The following is a 16,964-nucleotide window of genomic DNA, read 5'->3' on the forward strand; positions in this document are numbered from 1 at the left end:
TTGGTTGTTCGCTTAGGTGGGGAGGGGGATGCTGGAATTCCATGGTGAGACATTACAGTTTGAGACAGTCCAGATTGAGAGTGGGGGTCGTCCGTCCTGGTGGCGCCTGGATCTGTTATCTGACCCGCAATAAAATGGCTGCTGGTGCTTTTCCAAATGGCTCGGGTCATCCCAGGTCTGCAAGTGGGGGTTGTCAGTGTTCGCAGCTCTCCACAGCAGAGTGGCCGCTCAGTTGCTTTCCCATGGCAACTCTTACACTCCACACTGTTTTTCAGAGCAGCCACACCAGTTTGCATTCCCACCAACAGTGTAGGAGGGTGCCCGGCTCTCCACATCCTGGCCAGCATCTGTAGTTTCCTGATTTGTTCATTTTAGCCACTCTTTTCCGAGTGAGGTGGTATCTCAGTGTGGCTTTGATTTGTGTTTCCCTGATGATGAGTGATGTAGAGCATCATCTAAGGTAGAACTGAGATTTTGTTCCCAAGGAATATATCTTATTAAAAGAGTAAAATGGAAGACAAAGCCCATCATTTTAACAACTTTATTCGGTGGCAAGATTAAATCTTCAAAGAATGTATTCAGTAAATGTTTCCTTTTAAAAAAAAAAGAAAAGACTGTTAAAGCAGGTATAGTGAAGCTTTAATTACAGCGGAAAATGTGGATATTATTCTTTTTATCCTTAATTGGTCCGGCTGTGAAAACAAGTACCTACTTTGCAAACCACCACACTTTCTCAGGGCTAAAAACAAAAATACAAAAATGAGCATAAATCAGTTGTATAAATTACATGCTCCAGACACGAAGATGAGTGACAAGTTATAAAATTAAAGTATAATTCTAATTTCTGAAACTCGCACATAATCTATGCCAATTTGATTTCTACATCTAGTCCCTTCCAGAATATAGAGAGTAATCCTTCCCTTGCTACTATAAGAAAGTACGTGCATTGGGAGAAACCACAAGCTTAATTTGTTCTCTCCTTCTAGAGGTCCACTATCACTGTTGAAAGCACTCTCTTGCAACACTAACGGTGGAGGAGAGTTTAGTAGGTGGGGGGAGCAGGGTGACCGCAGGCAAGCAGGCAAGGAGGTAACGAGTCAGATGAATACGGAGACTGTTAAGGACATCAACCTGGCTGAGGCTGAGAGATGGTGAAATGAAAGTAAATGGGTATGATAGGGCTCACTGAGAAGGAGTTTGGTTGCTTTGCTTAAAAATGCTCTGTAGTTAATGTGATAGATTGATGTTCTTTTGTGTTTTTTTCCCATGAAGGAAAGAAACCTCAGTGTACACAGTTGATTTTTGAATTCATGGTTTTGAAATTAAAGTATTAAGATGTTGGAGATTGTGCAGTTTCAGATATTGAACAGTTGTTTGGTGAAACTGGTATACACTTGACCACCTGCAGTGTGCTGAGGCTCCCCTTAGGAGCCGGGGTTACAGTGATGAGCGGAAGTCTTCCTTAGGAAGCCCTGAGCCCTGTGGGTCAGTGCTCATGCCCCCTGACGTTACTTCTCAGCCCAGAGACCTACAGTGACAGTCTATTTTTCAACCTGCTTTCCTTACCTGCTTTCACCCTCGTCCTCCTTCCCAGTATTCCCCTCATTCCTTGAACACACATCTCAGGTCTTGCCATCCCAGGTCCCAGGAATCCCCCCACGTGGCCTCCCTACTCCTGTGTGCATTAGCTTCAGCTTTCAAGGCATCTTAGCCTTTATCAGGAAATCTCCCCTACTCTTACAGGGTTGGTTTTCATAACCATTTGCCTGCCTCCCCTCTGCCCCCATTTAAATTTTTCATGCTGTCTTGCATCTCTCTTTATATGTCTGGGTGCATTCTTTCCCCTCCTACCAGGCTACTTCATAACAGGAGTTGTGTCTTCCACGTCTTCGTGCCTCCTTAGTGCCTACTGCTAGTGCCAATTTTATTGTTTTATTCTTATTATCCTCTTCCCCCATTTAAAAGTAGAATTTATACAAGGGCATTGATTATTGTTTCCAGATGTTCCTTTTGTCTTTCAAGAAATACGTAAAACATAACATTAGTATAACATAGCCAAATGGATATTTTCATTGGGTATTTATTTTTTTTTTTAAGCGTTTATTTCAATTCCAGTTAGTTACCACTGTGTACTATCAGTTTCAGGTGTAAAGTACAATGTACATTCAACACTTCCATATACCATCCAGTGCTCCTCACAACAAGCACACACCTTAATCCCCATCACCTATTTAACTCATCCCCCCAAATGCCTCTCCTCTAATAACCCCGTTGTGGGATTTAAAAATTTTTTTAATGTTTTTAAATATATTTTTGAAAGAGAGAGAGCACAAGCAGGAGAGGGGCAGAGAAGGGGAGACACAGAATCCAAAGCAGGCTCCAAGCTCTGAACTGTCAGCACAGAGCCCGAAGTGAACCCCCGAATTGTGAGGTCATGACCTGAGCAGAAGTCAGATGCTTAACTGACTGAGCCATCCAGGCGCCTCCACACTGTGGGAGTTTTAATCTTAGGCCTTTCAATATTTTTTCCAGGTGGGCACACCACTGAGATCCTGAGGCTGCTTGAGAGCCTGTCCAATGCTTACTCTCCCAGACATTATATCATTGCTGATACTGATGAAATGAGTGCCCATAAAATAAATTCTTTTGAACGAAATCGAGCTGATAAAGACCCCAGTACCATGGTAAGTGATCATTTCTATTTCTAGGAAAGTTAAAGGTCACGTATTGAATTTAATTATCTCTAGAAACAATCTTGTGGTGCCTCGGTGCCCTGCCCTCACTGGGCAAATGTTTATTGCTGATGAAATGTATTTCCTCTACTACCAAAAATAAGACTTTCTTTAAAGTCTATCTTTGAGTGGTAGCTTAATTTATTATATTCTTTTTTATTCCCTTAAATGGAGGAAACTATTTTTCAGTTCATTCCAACTGTGAAAATTGTTCTATCTAAACTTACAGAAAGCATCCAGTTGAAGTGCTTATTGGCTCTGCACTAAAAGTTCCTTATCAAGGTCCTGCATTTCTTGATTTATCTATGACCACTTCTTAGTCTTCAAATTGTATTTGCACCCGCCTTTACAATTACTTCTGTACCTCTGGCTGCTCACTTTAGCATTTTAGTTAGGATTTGGGGTAAAAGAGCCAAAGTGAAACCATGCTGTGTCACGGAAGGAAGCTGGGGCTGGTGCTGTGTAGATTGTCCCCATCCGTTCCTCCCCATGGCACCTTCCTAGCCAGGGGCACGCATGGTGGTGCAGGAGTGGAAGCTGGCCTGGCTCAGACCACTCAAAGTGTTTCCTGGGACCCAGGAAACAGAAACAGACTTTCTTTGGGGGCGAGCTCTGTAAAAGATAAGACTTGGGAGCTGCTGGCAATCACGTTTTCACCTGGTGGGTAAAGACAGACTACAGTTGGGGAAAAGAATGAAGCTAATACATAGGAAGAATAAAATAAGAAACCAGCTGGTGAGTTTGCCTTTAGGAACTCCAGAGGCCCAGCTGCATCCGTGTGGGAAAATCTGGATCCACTAGTGTCCCCCTCTCTCACTCATTCCCTCTCTCACGTCCCCGCCCCACCCTGCTCCACTCCTAGGCCTTTTAAGTGGAATTTATTCCATTCCAGTTGAGTAGACATGATTCCTAACTAAACACTGTAGAAATGTGTTCTTGGAGAATCCATGTCAAATAAGATTAGAACCTGCCCGCTGTTAATTGAGCCCTAACAAGATGTATGGTGTGTTTTTTCTGTGTGGGAGAGGAGCCAAATGCTTCATTTCTGTTTTAGGAGTCACTGCTGTATGTGTTTCCTGTGGTCCGCTGTGACAGCACCACAGGCTGGGTGCCTAGGCTAGAGGTCTGCAGCCAAGGGGTCCGCTGGGCCGCGTTCTCTCTGAAGGGGAGGGAATTGTCCTTGCTTCTCACGGTCGCCTGCAGTCCTTGGCATTCCTGGGCTTGTACAACATCATTTTAATCTCTGCCTCCATCATCATAGGGCCACTCCTGTGTCTCTGTCTTCACATTCCCTTAAGACACCAGTCACTGGATTTATAGCCCACCCTAATTCGCCATGACCTCATCTTACCTTGATCCATCTACAAGACCTGTTTCCAAATAAGGTCACATTGACAGCTCCTGGCTGAACAGGAATTTGGGGGGAATGCTACTCATCCCTGGGTGCTAGTAGTGGACCCTCTTAAGCATGTGTGAGACAGATGTCCCACTATCCTTACTTCACAGATGAGGAAATTGAGACCCAGAAGTATAAATACAGTCCTGCCTAATATGTGTCACTTACCTAAACGTGTCTTCTCTGAAACTCTTTCTTCGCAGGCCTCTTTTGTGCATTCTTTTCCAATCCAAAAAACTGTTAGAAAAGAATGCTTCAGGGATTATTTGAGGCATCAGAGACTTAAAAATATCATTGAATCTCTTATCTTACAGTGTATGTTAGAATTGGTAGAGAATTTGGAGAATATGATGGTGATTTTTTGCACAACAGGTATATAGTATTATATTTTAGCAGTGAATAAGTCTACTTAAAAATATAAAAAATGATTACAAATTGTTGTTTTCAACAAAAGCAACAGGTAGCTTTTTACCCAATTATTAGTGTATATATTATTTTCTTCTTTCTGAAATTGCATCCAATTGGAGGCTCCAGTTTTAATTCAGTGTACGTACTGAATGTTTCCCTCCAGGTCCATCAGCATATGGACCATTTGTTTGCTGAATTTCATGGTTTAATGAAACATTTGGAATGTTGTTGTAGACATTTTAGAACCCAGTAAGTTAGGGGTCATTCACTTTATTGTGTTTATTTATTTAATTTAAGGCGAGTCGACACTCCGTGTTACATTACTTTCAGGTGTAAACAGAGTGACTTGCTAACTCTGTATGTTACGCAGTGCTCACCACGAGTGTGGCCACCATCTGTCATCATACAACACCGTTACAGTACCACTGACTGGATTCCCTATGCCGTGCCCTTCACCCCTGTGACTTACTCATTCCGTAACTGGAAGCCTGTACCACCCACTCCCCTCACCCATTTTGCCCCTTCTCTCCCCCTTTCACCTCTGGCAGCCCCCAGTTCATTTTCTGCTTTTAATGAGTCTGTTTCTGCTTTTTTTTTTTGTTTCTTTTGCTTTTTAAATTTTTTTTAATGTTTTATTTATTTTTGATACAGAGAGAGACAGAGCATGAGAGGGGGAGGGGCAGAGAGAGAAGGACACAGAACCGGAAGCAGGCTCCAGGCTCTGAGCTGGCTGTCAGCACAGAGCCTGACGCGGGGCTCGAACCCATGAACGTGAGATCTGACCTGAGCCGAAGTCGGAGGCTTAACCGACTGAGCCACCCAGGCGCCCCTCTTTTGCTTTTTAGATTCCCTAATAAGTGAAATCATATGGCATTTGTCTTTCTCTGTCAGACTTATTTTACTTAATACAATATCATCTAGGTCCAAATAAGATTTGATTCACTTTAATACAAAAGCCAAAGACTTTGAATTTTTAAAGTGTAATTATTTTTTCTTACTATCAAAGTGGCATTACCACTGTAGGACTAAGCATTTCTGTTAGATGGCCTCTTTCCATCAATTAATTTACTGCTGGGGCACTGCAACTCTGTTAGAGAAAAAATACTCTCTCATTCCTAAAAGAGTTTATGCTTATGAATCTGAAGCTGGGAAGAGTTTCTGCAGAGATGCAGAGGAGACCACTGAGGGTGATAGAAGAGACACGCCTGTTGTGTTTTCTGCTGGCCACCCCACGTGCCACACTTAGAGGAGAGGGCAGGCGGAGAGACCCCTTTCCACCAAGCCTTGCTGAGGGGAGGAATCCACTTACTCTTCTGTTTTTTTCACTACAGCTTAAGGGAGGTGTGCCTGCAACCCCCACCTCCCCACATCTTCTATGGAGCTCACAAGACTGGGTAGAGGGGGTCTTGGCGAAGAAATCGGTAGTGATCAATACATTTGCTGGCAGAGACCTTGTTAGCCAGGAGTACTGAACAGTCTAGATCTGCACTGTCTAGTACAGCAGTCACCAGTACTGGCTCAGCACCATTTACTGAATACTCCTTCTTTCACTGATCTGCAGTGCTACACTGTTATATTAAGTTTCTACGTATGTATAGATCTGTATGTGAGCTTTCTTCTTTGTTAACTGGTTTGTCTGCTCCTAATATCAAGCTCCCATAGTCTTATTTTTCAGGAGTATTTAGAGGTTCTTTCTTTTTCACATGGGCTTTTGAGTTAGATTTGGCAAGTTCACAAAGAAACATGTTAAAATTTTTATTTGAATTGAATTGAATCCATGCATCAGTTTGAGGATAACTTAAATCTATGTGTTCATATCTTCCTATCCAGGGACATCATCCATCTCTCCATTATTTAGGTTTCCTTTAATGCTTTTCAATAACATTTTAAATTTTCTTCACAAAAGTTTTGCATATTTTTTATTGTTTTTATTTCTGTGTACATTGTACTGTCTCGTTATAATTGTAAGTGATATAGCTTTTAATGATCTTTCCTGTGTTGCAGTACATAGAAATAGAATTGATTGGAGTATAGTGATCTTAGAGGAATTACCTTGAGACATGCTAATTAATTGTAATAATTTGTACACTTTTGGGGCGCCTGGGTGGCTCAGTCGGTTAAGTGTCCGGCTTCGGCTCAGGTCATGATCTCACGGTTCGTGGGCTCCAGCCCCGCGTCAGGCTCTGTGCTGACAGCTAGCTCCGAGCCTAGAGCCTGTCTTCAGATTCTGTCTCCCTCTCCGATCGCACTGTCTCTGTCTCTCAAAAATAAATAAAAAACATAAAAAAAAATAATTTCTATACTTTTATGTCATCAAGATAACATAAAATATCATCTGCAAATAGTAACTGTTGTGATTCTAATCTTTACACCTTTTATTTCTTTTTCTCATTTTGTTGTCAGAACTTCTAGAACAGTAACTAATAGAAGCAGTGTATTGGTTATCCTTCTGATTCTTTATGATTTTAAAAATTTTCCCAGAGTTTAAGTCATGTTTGGTTGTTGATTTTTATCAAATGTCTTTTCTTCATCTCAGATAATCATATTGTTTTTCCCATTTTATCTGTTTTCCTGGGCAATTACATGGTATGAAACTATTGTGGAATTCTTGGGATAAAGCCAGTTGGTTCATAGTTATATTTTAACACATTGCTGGATTTTGTTTACAAATATATTGTTTAGGGTTTTTTTCATTAATGTTTATGAGTAGGATTCGCCTGTACTTTTCCTTTCTTGTGCTGCTCCTAAGTATCAGGGTTAAACTAATCTCATTATACAGCTTTTTGTTCTTTGGAGAAATTTGTGTAAATATGCAGTTGCTTTTTAAATTTTGTAGAACTTGTCTATAAAAATACCTAGCCCTGATGGGTTCTTTTTGTTGTGGTTATAGACTCTTCAGACTTTCTATTTGTTCTTAATGTTGCTAAGATATTTCTCTAGGGAATGTCCATTTTTTATGAGTTTACAAATGTGTTAACATAAGAATTTTCATTATATTCTGCCACCTTTGTAATCTGTGCTATCGTGTTCACATGGTATATATTTAGATATTTCTTTATTATTTAAAAAAAATTTTTTTAACATTTATTTTTGAGAGACAGAGCATGAGGAGGGGAGGGCCAGAGGAAGAAGGAGACGCAGAATCAGAAACAGGCTTCAGGCTCTGTGCTGTCACCACAGAGCCTGACGCGGGGTTTGAACCCACGAACCACGAGGTCATGACCTGAGCCAAAGTCGGCTGCTTAACCGACTGAGCCACCGAGGTGCCCCAATATTTCTTTATTTTTACTTTTTGATATGTTGTGTTTGAGGTATATCCTTTATAAATGACATATAACACATTTTTTAAAATTCAAAACCAAGAATCATTGTCTTTTAAGTACATGTACATTTATTGTGATTACTAATGTATTAGATTTATTTCTACTATTTTATTTGATGCTTTCTACTTACCAAAAGATTCTTTGACTCTTTTCATCCTCCTTTCCTACCTTCTGTTTGTATTCATTGAGCTTTCTTTATATTCCCTTTTTTCCTTCTCCTGGAATGAAAATTATTCTATCCTCCAAGACATTATTCTTAAATTGTCTACATAGCTACCTAACTCAGAGTTAAAAAACTTAGTATCTCCATCCTCCTCCTGAAAAACAAGGCTTTTAGAATGTTTTAAGTGTAACCTTTTCCTGTCTTACATATTATTATTTAGTGTTTTGGTTCTACCTTGTTTTTATACCACCCAGATTACTTAATACTATTATTGTCTTATACTGTCAGTGCTTATTTATATAGCATTATATATATATGTATATTATATATAGATTTATATAGATTTATATAGCATTTTCCTTGCTTATTCTTTCTATTCCTTCTTTTGGATCCACTGTCTTTCTTCCAGAGTATATTTTTTATTAGTTCTTTCATGGAAGGTCTGTAAGTGACTTATTCTTTCCATGTTTTTTGTTTTCCTAAGAATATGTTTTGACCTTCTTTTGATTGCATTCTGCATTTGGAATTCTAGGTTGAATTTTTTTCCTTCATGAATATATATTTTGCATTCATTCATTCATTTATCGAATTCTCATTGAAACACTACTGAGTGCTAGTGGTATAGTAGTAAATAAACCATACAAGAATCTCTGCCCTGATGGTGCCTACATTCCAGTGGGGAATCAATAAACAAGATAATCAAGTAAAATGTGTAATATGTTAGTGATAAGTGCTGAGGAGAAAAATAAAGCCAGGGAAGGGATAGGGAATACTGGGAGTTAAAGGGAGGTTGCAGTTTTAGATAGAGTGGCCACGAAAGGTGGCATTTGAACAGAGACCTGAGAGAGGTGAAAGTGTAAAGCCATCTGGGGAAAGAGAATTCTTGGAGAAAACATTAACTGCTAAGAAGACCCTGACGTGGGGCTGTGCCTGGCATGTTTCTGAAATAATGAAGAGGTCAAATTGGCCAAAGCAAAGTAAGCGAGAAAGAGCTGAATAGATTATCAGCCCGTAGATGTCAAGATGGGCATGTTGGGATCAGATTTTTTTAAGACCATGTGGTCCGTTTTTAGTCTTAGAAATTTTGTCCCTGTGTGTGAACTGGGGAGCCATTGGGAAGTTTTAGGTAGAGGAGTGATGTGATCTTTTTTTTTTTAAGTTTTAAAAAATTATTATTATTTACTTTTCATTTAATTGAAGTATAGTTGACATACAGTGTTACATTAGTTTCAGGTGTACAATATAGTGATCTGACAAGTTATATGTTATGCTGTGTTCCACTAGTGTAGCTGCTGTCACCGTAAAACGTGTTTACAGTACTATTGACTGTATTCCCTGTACTGTACCTTTTATTTCCATGACTTACTCGTTCCATAACTGGAAGCCTGTATTTCCCAATGGCCTTTACCCATTGTGCCAATCCTCTCAGCTCCCTTGCCTCCCTCTGGAAACCATCAGTTTTTCTCTGTGTTTATGGGTCTGTTTCTGTTTTTTGTTTTTTCATTTGTTTTGGTTTTTAGATTCCACATATAAGGGAAATCACATGGTATTTGTCTCTCTCTGACTTACTTCACTTAGGATAATACTCTCTAGGTCCATCCATGTTGCCACAAATAGCAAGATCTTCTCCCTTTTTATGGTTGATAATCCATTGTGTATATATACTCCATCTTTATCCATTGATCTGTCAGTGGACACTGGGTTACTTCCATATCTTAGTATTGTAAATAATGCTGCTTCAATAAACATAGGGGTGCATATATCTTTTTGAATTAGTGTTCTTGTTTTCTTTGGGTAAATACCCAATAGTGGAATCATTGGATTATACCATATTTCTATTTAAAATATATTGAGAATCGTCATACTGTCTTCCACAGTTGCTGCACCAATTTACATTCCCACCAACAGTGCACAAGAGTTCCTTTTTCTCCACATCTTCACCAACCCTTGTTGTTTCTTACCTTTTTGATTCAAGGCATTCTAATGGGGAAGGAGGTATTTCATTGTGGCTTGGTTTGCATTTCTCTGACAATTAGTGACATTGAGGATCTTTTCATGTGTATATTAGATATCTGCATGTCTTATTTGGAAAAATGTATTCAGGTCCTCTGTCCATTTTTAATCAGGTTGTTATTATTTTTTTTTTTTGGTGTTGAGTTGCATAAGTTCTTTATAATATTAAACTTCCATTGGATATATCATTTGCAAATATCTTCTCCCATTCATTTGGTTGCCTTTTGTTTTGTTAATGGTTTCCTTTGCTCTGCAAAAATTTATTTTTATGTAATCCCAATATTTTATTTTTGCTTTTGTTTCCCTTGTTTTAGGAAGCATCTTTAGAAAAATATTTCTGTGGCAAATATCCATGAAATTATTGCTGGTGCTTTATTCTAGGAGTATTATGGTTTCATGTCTCACATTTAATTCATTTTGAGGGCTTTTTTTTTCGATGTATGGTGTTAGAAAGTCGTCTAGTTTTGTGTTTTGCATATAGCTGTTCAATTTTTCCAGTGCCATTTATTGAAGACTACCTTTTCCTCACTGTATATTCTTGCCTCCCTTGTCAATAGATTAACTGACCATATAAGCATGGATTTATTTCTAGGTTCTCTATTCTGTTACATTAATCTATGAGTCTGTTTTTGTGCCAGAACCATACTTTTTTTATACTAGAGCTTTGTAGTGTATCTTGAGATCTGGAATTGTGATACCTCCAGCTTTGCTCTTCTTTCTCAAGATTGCTTTGACTATTCAGGGTCTTCTGTAGTTTCATACACATTTTAGGATCATTTGTTATAGTTCTGTGAAGAGTGCTGTTGGTATTTTGTAGTGAATCTATAGATTGCTTTGAATATTATTCCAGTCCAGATCATGGCATTTCTTTCCACTTGTTTGTGTTGCCTTCAGTTTCTTTTATCAGTATTTTATAATATTCAGAGATCAAATCTTTCACCTGTTTGGCTAAGTTTATTCTTAGGCATTTTATTTCTTTTGGTGCAGTTGTAAATGAATTGTTTTCTTAATTTCTCTTTCTACTACTTTGTTAACTGTATAGAAATACAGCCAATCTCTGTATATTAATTCTGTCCCCTGCAACTTTACCAAATCCACTTATTCTAATAGTTTTTGGGTAAAGTCTGTTTTCTATGGATATAGTATCGTGTCATCTGCAAATAATAACAGTTTAACTTCTTTCTTACCAATTTGGATGCCTTTTATTTCTTTTTCTTGTCTGATTGCTGTGACTAGGTCTTCTAGTACTATGTTGCAAGAAGTGGTAAGAGTGGATATACTTGTCTAGTTCCTGATATTAAGGGAAAAGCCCTCAGTTTTTCTTACCATTGAATATGGTGTCAACTGTGTGTTTTCATATATGGCCTTTATTATATTGAGGTATGTTTTCTCTAAACCCATTTTGTTGAGAGTTTTTATCATGAACAGATATTGAATTTTGTCAAAGGCTTTCTCTGTATCTGAAATGATCATATGATTTTTTATCCTTCATTTTGTTTGATATAGTGTATCATGTTAACTGATTTGTGAATATTGAACCATCCTTGCACCCCTGAAATAAATCCCACTTGATGGTGGTGAGTAATCCTTTTAACATATTGTTGAATGTGGTTTGCTAATATTTTGTTGAGGACTTTTGCCTCTATGTTCATCAGGTATATTGGACTATAGGTTTTTTTCTTTTTTGTGTGGTATCTTGGTCTGGTTCTGGTATCCAGGTAATGATGGTCTTATAAATATATGTGAAAGCTTTCCTTCCTCTTCTATATTTTGGAATAGTTTAAGAGGAATTTATGTGAATCCATCTGGTCCTGGACTTTTGTTTTGGGGGAGTTTTTTTGGATTACTGAGTTAACTTTGTTACTAGTAATCGGTTTGTTCACATTTCTTCCTGATTCAATTTTGGAAGATTATCTGTTTCTAAGAATTTATCCATTTCTTCTAGGTGTCTAATTTGTTGGCATATAACTTTTCATAGAAGACTCTTAACAATCCTTTTTATTTCTGTGGTGTTGGTTGTTACTTCTCTTTCATTTCGGATATATTTACTTGGGTTCTTTCTCTTTTTTTCTTGATAAGTCTGGCTGCAGTTTTATCAGTTTTGCTCATCTTCACAAAGAAGCAGCTCTTTGTTTCATTGATCTTTTCTATTGACTTTTTATTATTATTTTTTATGTTTTATTGATTTTTGAGAAAGAAAGACAGAGACAGCATGAGCAGGGGAGGGTCAGAGAGAGAGGGAGACACAGAATCTGAAGACAGGCTCCAGGCTCATGAGCTGTCAGCACAGAGCCTGATGCGGGGCTCGAACCCACAGACTGTGAGATCATGACCTGAGCTGAAGCCGGATGCTCAACCAACTGAACCATACAGGTGCCCCTTCGTTTGCTTTTTTAAAGTCTCTATTTCATTTATTTCCACTCTGACCTTTATTATTTCCTACATTTTACTAACTTTGGGTTTGTTTGTTCTTTTTCTAATTTCTTTAGATGAAGGTTTGCTTGTTTGAGATTTTTCTTGTTTCTTGTGGTAGGCCTGTATTGCTATAAATTTTCCTCATAGAACTGCTTTTGCTGTGTCCCAAAGATTTTTGGACCATTGCATTTCCAATTTTATTTGTCTCGATGTATTGATTTATTTCTTTGATTTCTTAATTGACTTAGTGGTGGTTTGTAGCATGTTGTTTCAGTGCCCCCAATTTGTATTTTAATAGGATCATTTTGGCTGCTGACTAAACTAAAGAGGAGAGGGGCAGAAGCAAAGAAAGGAGTTTGGAGGCCTTAGCAGTGATCCTATGAGAGAGCAGCATGGTTTGGACAAGAATGACAAAAATGGATTTGATGGGAAATAGTCAGATTCTGGATAAATTTTGAAGGTGAACATAGATTTTATCTATAGGCAGATAAGATGTGTATGGTGTGGGAAAGAGATGCGTAGAGGATGACATCCAGATTTTTGGCCTAAGCTATCAGAAAAAAGCAAAGAGGATTCCATGAGGGAGCAGGTGGACCAAGTGTGGGATGTCTTTAAACGTACACGCAGAGATGTTGACTGTGCAGTTCCATTTGTGAGTCCAAAGTTCAGGAGGGAGCTCTGGTCTGACTGAATAGGAATTTTGGAGTCTTCTGGTTTACATGATGGCAGTTAAAACAAGAAACTGGATGAGATCACCAAGGGATTGAGTAGAGTTAGAAATTAGTGGAGGACTAAGAACTGAGTCCTAGGGCACTCCAACTTTCAAATATACGAAGCTGTTACTATCATGGAAGTATCAGCTGTCAGTTTGTTGTTCCTTTGTGGCCTCTCCCCCCAAAACTCACAGGGGTCCTCAGAGTCTAACACAGGGTCCCTGGCATAGTTCTATCGTTCTCCCAGGCCTCTGTGTCCACTGGCTCCCTCTCCTTTCTCATGTTTTTCTGATTTCTGGAAAGTAGGGGTTTCCCTTCTTTCTACCTCAGATAAAACCATATTTTGTTATCATTCTTAAAGCATTTTAATCTGCTTACAGAAGGAGGGTTTTCAGATTAGTTTATATCGCTGTCTTGCCAGAACCAAAGCCACATTAATTTTGTAATCAAAGTCGGAATTTTATTGCATTCTCTGTGTTAATGTCTGCTTCAAACTGTTTGTATAAACAGCAACCCCCATTCACCCAATTTGCCCTTTTTATTTCTGATATAACTGTACCAACTGCAATTTCCTTGCTGTAGATAATATTCCTGTGGTTAAAGGCTTTGACTCTCCCTTTATAGTTTGATTTTCAGCCTTTCTAAGCGAAGCAGAAAGTCTGCACCATTTGAAAGCATTACCAGTAATTGCACTCTGTGCCTGGGCAAGGTGTCTCCTCCACATCACTCAGAGCTCTTTAGGATAGAAGTGCATCGATTCACACTTGGTTCTGGTGAGAAGCCAAAGCCCACATTTGCAACCCAAGCCTGCTCTTCCAAAAACAGAAGGACCTTCCCAGAAATCAGGAGGTACAGATTACCGGTTGTTAATCATACAGCAGATTTTTAAGCTAAATTTTCAATTAATGTAATTTTGCTAATGAACTGGTAGAGATGACCTGTTTTTGTTGCAGAAACTTTGCTCAAATTTCTCCTGATTCCTTTGATTCAGTATAATTTTTTTAAATGGTATTTAAAACCTTAAGGTGTGTAATTCACCCGATTTGTAGTTACACAGGTGTAAAGAGAAATAATTATTTGTTGTGTACTTTTTAATTATCCTAGTAGCCTCTGTGTCTTTGCAAGTTTGGCATTTAAAGAGAAACGGGCTTTCCCCGGGAGAAACATCTCAATCCTACTGGTATAAAGCAACTGAGATGAGAAAGGTGAGTGAAAGCTGAGCAAAACCAAACAAGCCAGCAAAACAAAAACGGTGAAACAAATGGTTAGCTGTGAAATGACTTCTATGAAAAGAATATCTTGAAAAGCCTTCTAAAGAAAATGTAATTTCCAGTGGGATTAGTTCTAAAGTAAAGGGTAGCTAAAGTAATATCTTTCAGGAGGATTGGATGGTAACTTTCCCAAGTAGAACCAATGATTAGAGCTGCGTTATATGAAGGGAAGTGAAAAATCAAACTAGAGCTTCCTTCTGGAGAGCAGCAGCCGCCCCCCCCCCCCTGGCGTTGTTTCACCAGGGACGCCCACCCCTGCGAGACGGGGAAGGAAATGAGGCTCAGGCCATCGCACTGTGGATTTTGGTCCATCCTTCCTTTTGCGTCCCTGTCGGAGCCTTATCTGTTAACTGCCTTTCTTGACAACCCTTACTCTGTGCAACTGCTATTAGAGCATGAGTTAGCCCTTTTAGAGCATATCACTAAAGAAAAAAGCTCAGCAACACTTGAATAAAACATTTCAAAACTACTTGTAAAAACTTACAGAATAGGCTTTTTTTCTTACATAAAATAACAGAGCTTGCTGAAAACTGGTTTGAAGCCAGCTTTACTTTGGGGTCATTTAACAAGATTTCCCACTGCTCTATTAATAAGCTTATGCTGTTTTACCAAGAAAGATTATTTGTTCATTTATTCAAAAACTATTGAGTGCCCATTCTGTACAAGGCACTATACTTAATGTGGGTATTTCAGCAAATCCTTATTAAATGTGCCCCACAATCAAATTTAGGCAGGATGTAAGTGGTTATTTTCTGTTTCTTTGCTCTTTTCTGTCCAAAATTTCTTTCCTATTTTTAATTTCTTTTTTTAATGTTTATTTTTGAGAGAGTGTGTGTGTGTTGTGTGTGTGTGTGTGTGTGTGTGTGTGTGCAGGGGAGAGGCAGAGAGAGAGGGAGACACAGAATCCGAAGCATGCTCCAGGCTCTGAGCTGTCAGCACAGAGCCTGATGCAAGGCTCGAACTCAGCGACTTAGAGATCATGACCTGAGCGGACATCGGATGCTTAACCCATAAAACCCCCCAGGTGCACCCCATTTTTTTATTTCCTAATTTTAAAACTTTGGATGGTAAAGAACTTCTTAACTTAATATAAAATAGAAAGTGGGAGCTCCCTGTTTGTTTGTTTTTTTTAATGTTTAATGTTTTATTTATTTTTGATACAGAGAGAGACAGAGCATGAGAGGGGGAGGGGCAGAGAGAGAAGGAGACACAGAACCGAAAGCAGGCTCTAGGCTCTGAGCTAGCTGTCAGCACAGAGCCCAACGCGGGGCTCGAACCCACGAACGTGAGATCTGACCTGAGCCGAAGTCGGAGGCTTAACCGACTGAGCCACCCAGACGCCCCATGAGAGCTCCCTGTTCCTATCCCGGTCCCACTCGGTAGAAGTAAACACCGTACAAGCTCAAATTATACCTGCTGGTGTGACTTTGTCACTCCTGTTGTACATTTACTGCAAGAAAATACTATGAATTCCATGTACACATACACACATAACTACATAAGTGGGCTGGGGGCAGGGGATGGCTAGTTTATCAATCAAACCCTATGTATTCTGTTGAGTGGTTTTGCATGTAACTCTACTTTGATAGCTTTCCATGATGGTACATACAGGTCTACCTTACACGTTTTAATGATTGCGTAGTGGCTTGCAGTATTGATGTACCATTTTCCCGTTTCTGTTTTTCACTGAATACGGCAGTAAACATTTTTGTGCTTATCCATATACACCAGTATTCTTTTAACGTTCCAGATATTCTAGAGTCTGTAAATGTGGGCTTCTATAGTATTCTAAATGTGGGTTTTACCCCGATTAGGAAAAAAGTTAACAAAGAAGCCCAAATTAAGTAACTTGCTGATATTAAACGGCATGTCAACCCTTCCCCACCTAGCATTCTGCTAGGTTGTTGCTTGAACTCTTGTTTTAGAATAAATGTAATAAACACACTAAAGAGTATAAATATCATGGGGGGAGACAAGTATAAGAGATAGCACCAACAGTTGTCGTTCTGGTCTCTAAATGAAACCTACTGTGATCTTTACTCATATTTACAGGTATTAAAGGTGACAGAAATACAGGAACAGGGTTCTGATGTTTAATCTTTGACAAAGATTTTCACTTTTCCGGGTTGCTTAGCTGGCTCCGTAGGTACAGCATGTGACTCAAGATCTCAGGGTTGCGGGTTTGAGCCCCACGTTGGGTGTTGAGATTACTTAAAATATTTTTTTAAAAAGAAAGATTTTCAGTTTTTCCAAATTTATAATGCAGTATGATCAGAATTCTAATGTTTTCCTTCTTTTTTTTTTAAACTTTGCTTATTCAACAATAAATATTTGCTTTTCATTGGCCAGGTATTATTATAGGCAGTTGGGATACACCTGTGAACAAAAACATACCAAAAATTTTTGCCATCATGGAGCTTACTGAACATGAACTGGATCAGAAAGACAGCGACACTGGACATGATAAGAAAATCTTCAAGCTTGTTAGAACTAGGTGGTCAGTGCTGTGAGAAGACTGCACAGGAATGGG

The 16,964-nt window shown here is 38.9% G+C and overlaps 1 protein-coding gene across 1 annotated transcript in view; it reads left to right on the forward strand.

The window, feature by feature from the left end:
• The window catches only part of ALG14 (ALG14 UDP-N-acetylglucosaminyltransferase subunit), a 99,453-nt gene that overhangs the window by 9,075 nt on the left and 73,414 nt on the right, over positions 1-16,964 (forward strand). Inside the window, exon 2 of the mRNA XM_029948367.1 lies at positions 2,533-2,684. Within this exon, the coding sequence (XP_029804227.1) occupies positions 2,533-2,684 (152 nt within the window). The remainder of the gene's footprint in view (positions 1-2,532; positions 2,685-16,964) is intronic.

The sequence above is a fragment of the Suricata suricatta genome, chromosome 8 (assembly GCF_006229205.1).
Source record: "Suricata suricatta isolate VVHF042 chromosome 8, meerkat_22Aug2017_6uvM2_HiC, whole genome shotgun sequence".
Taxonomy (NCBI): Eukaryota; Metazoa; Chordata; class Mammalia; order Carnivora; family Herpestidae; genus Suricata; species Suricata suricatta.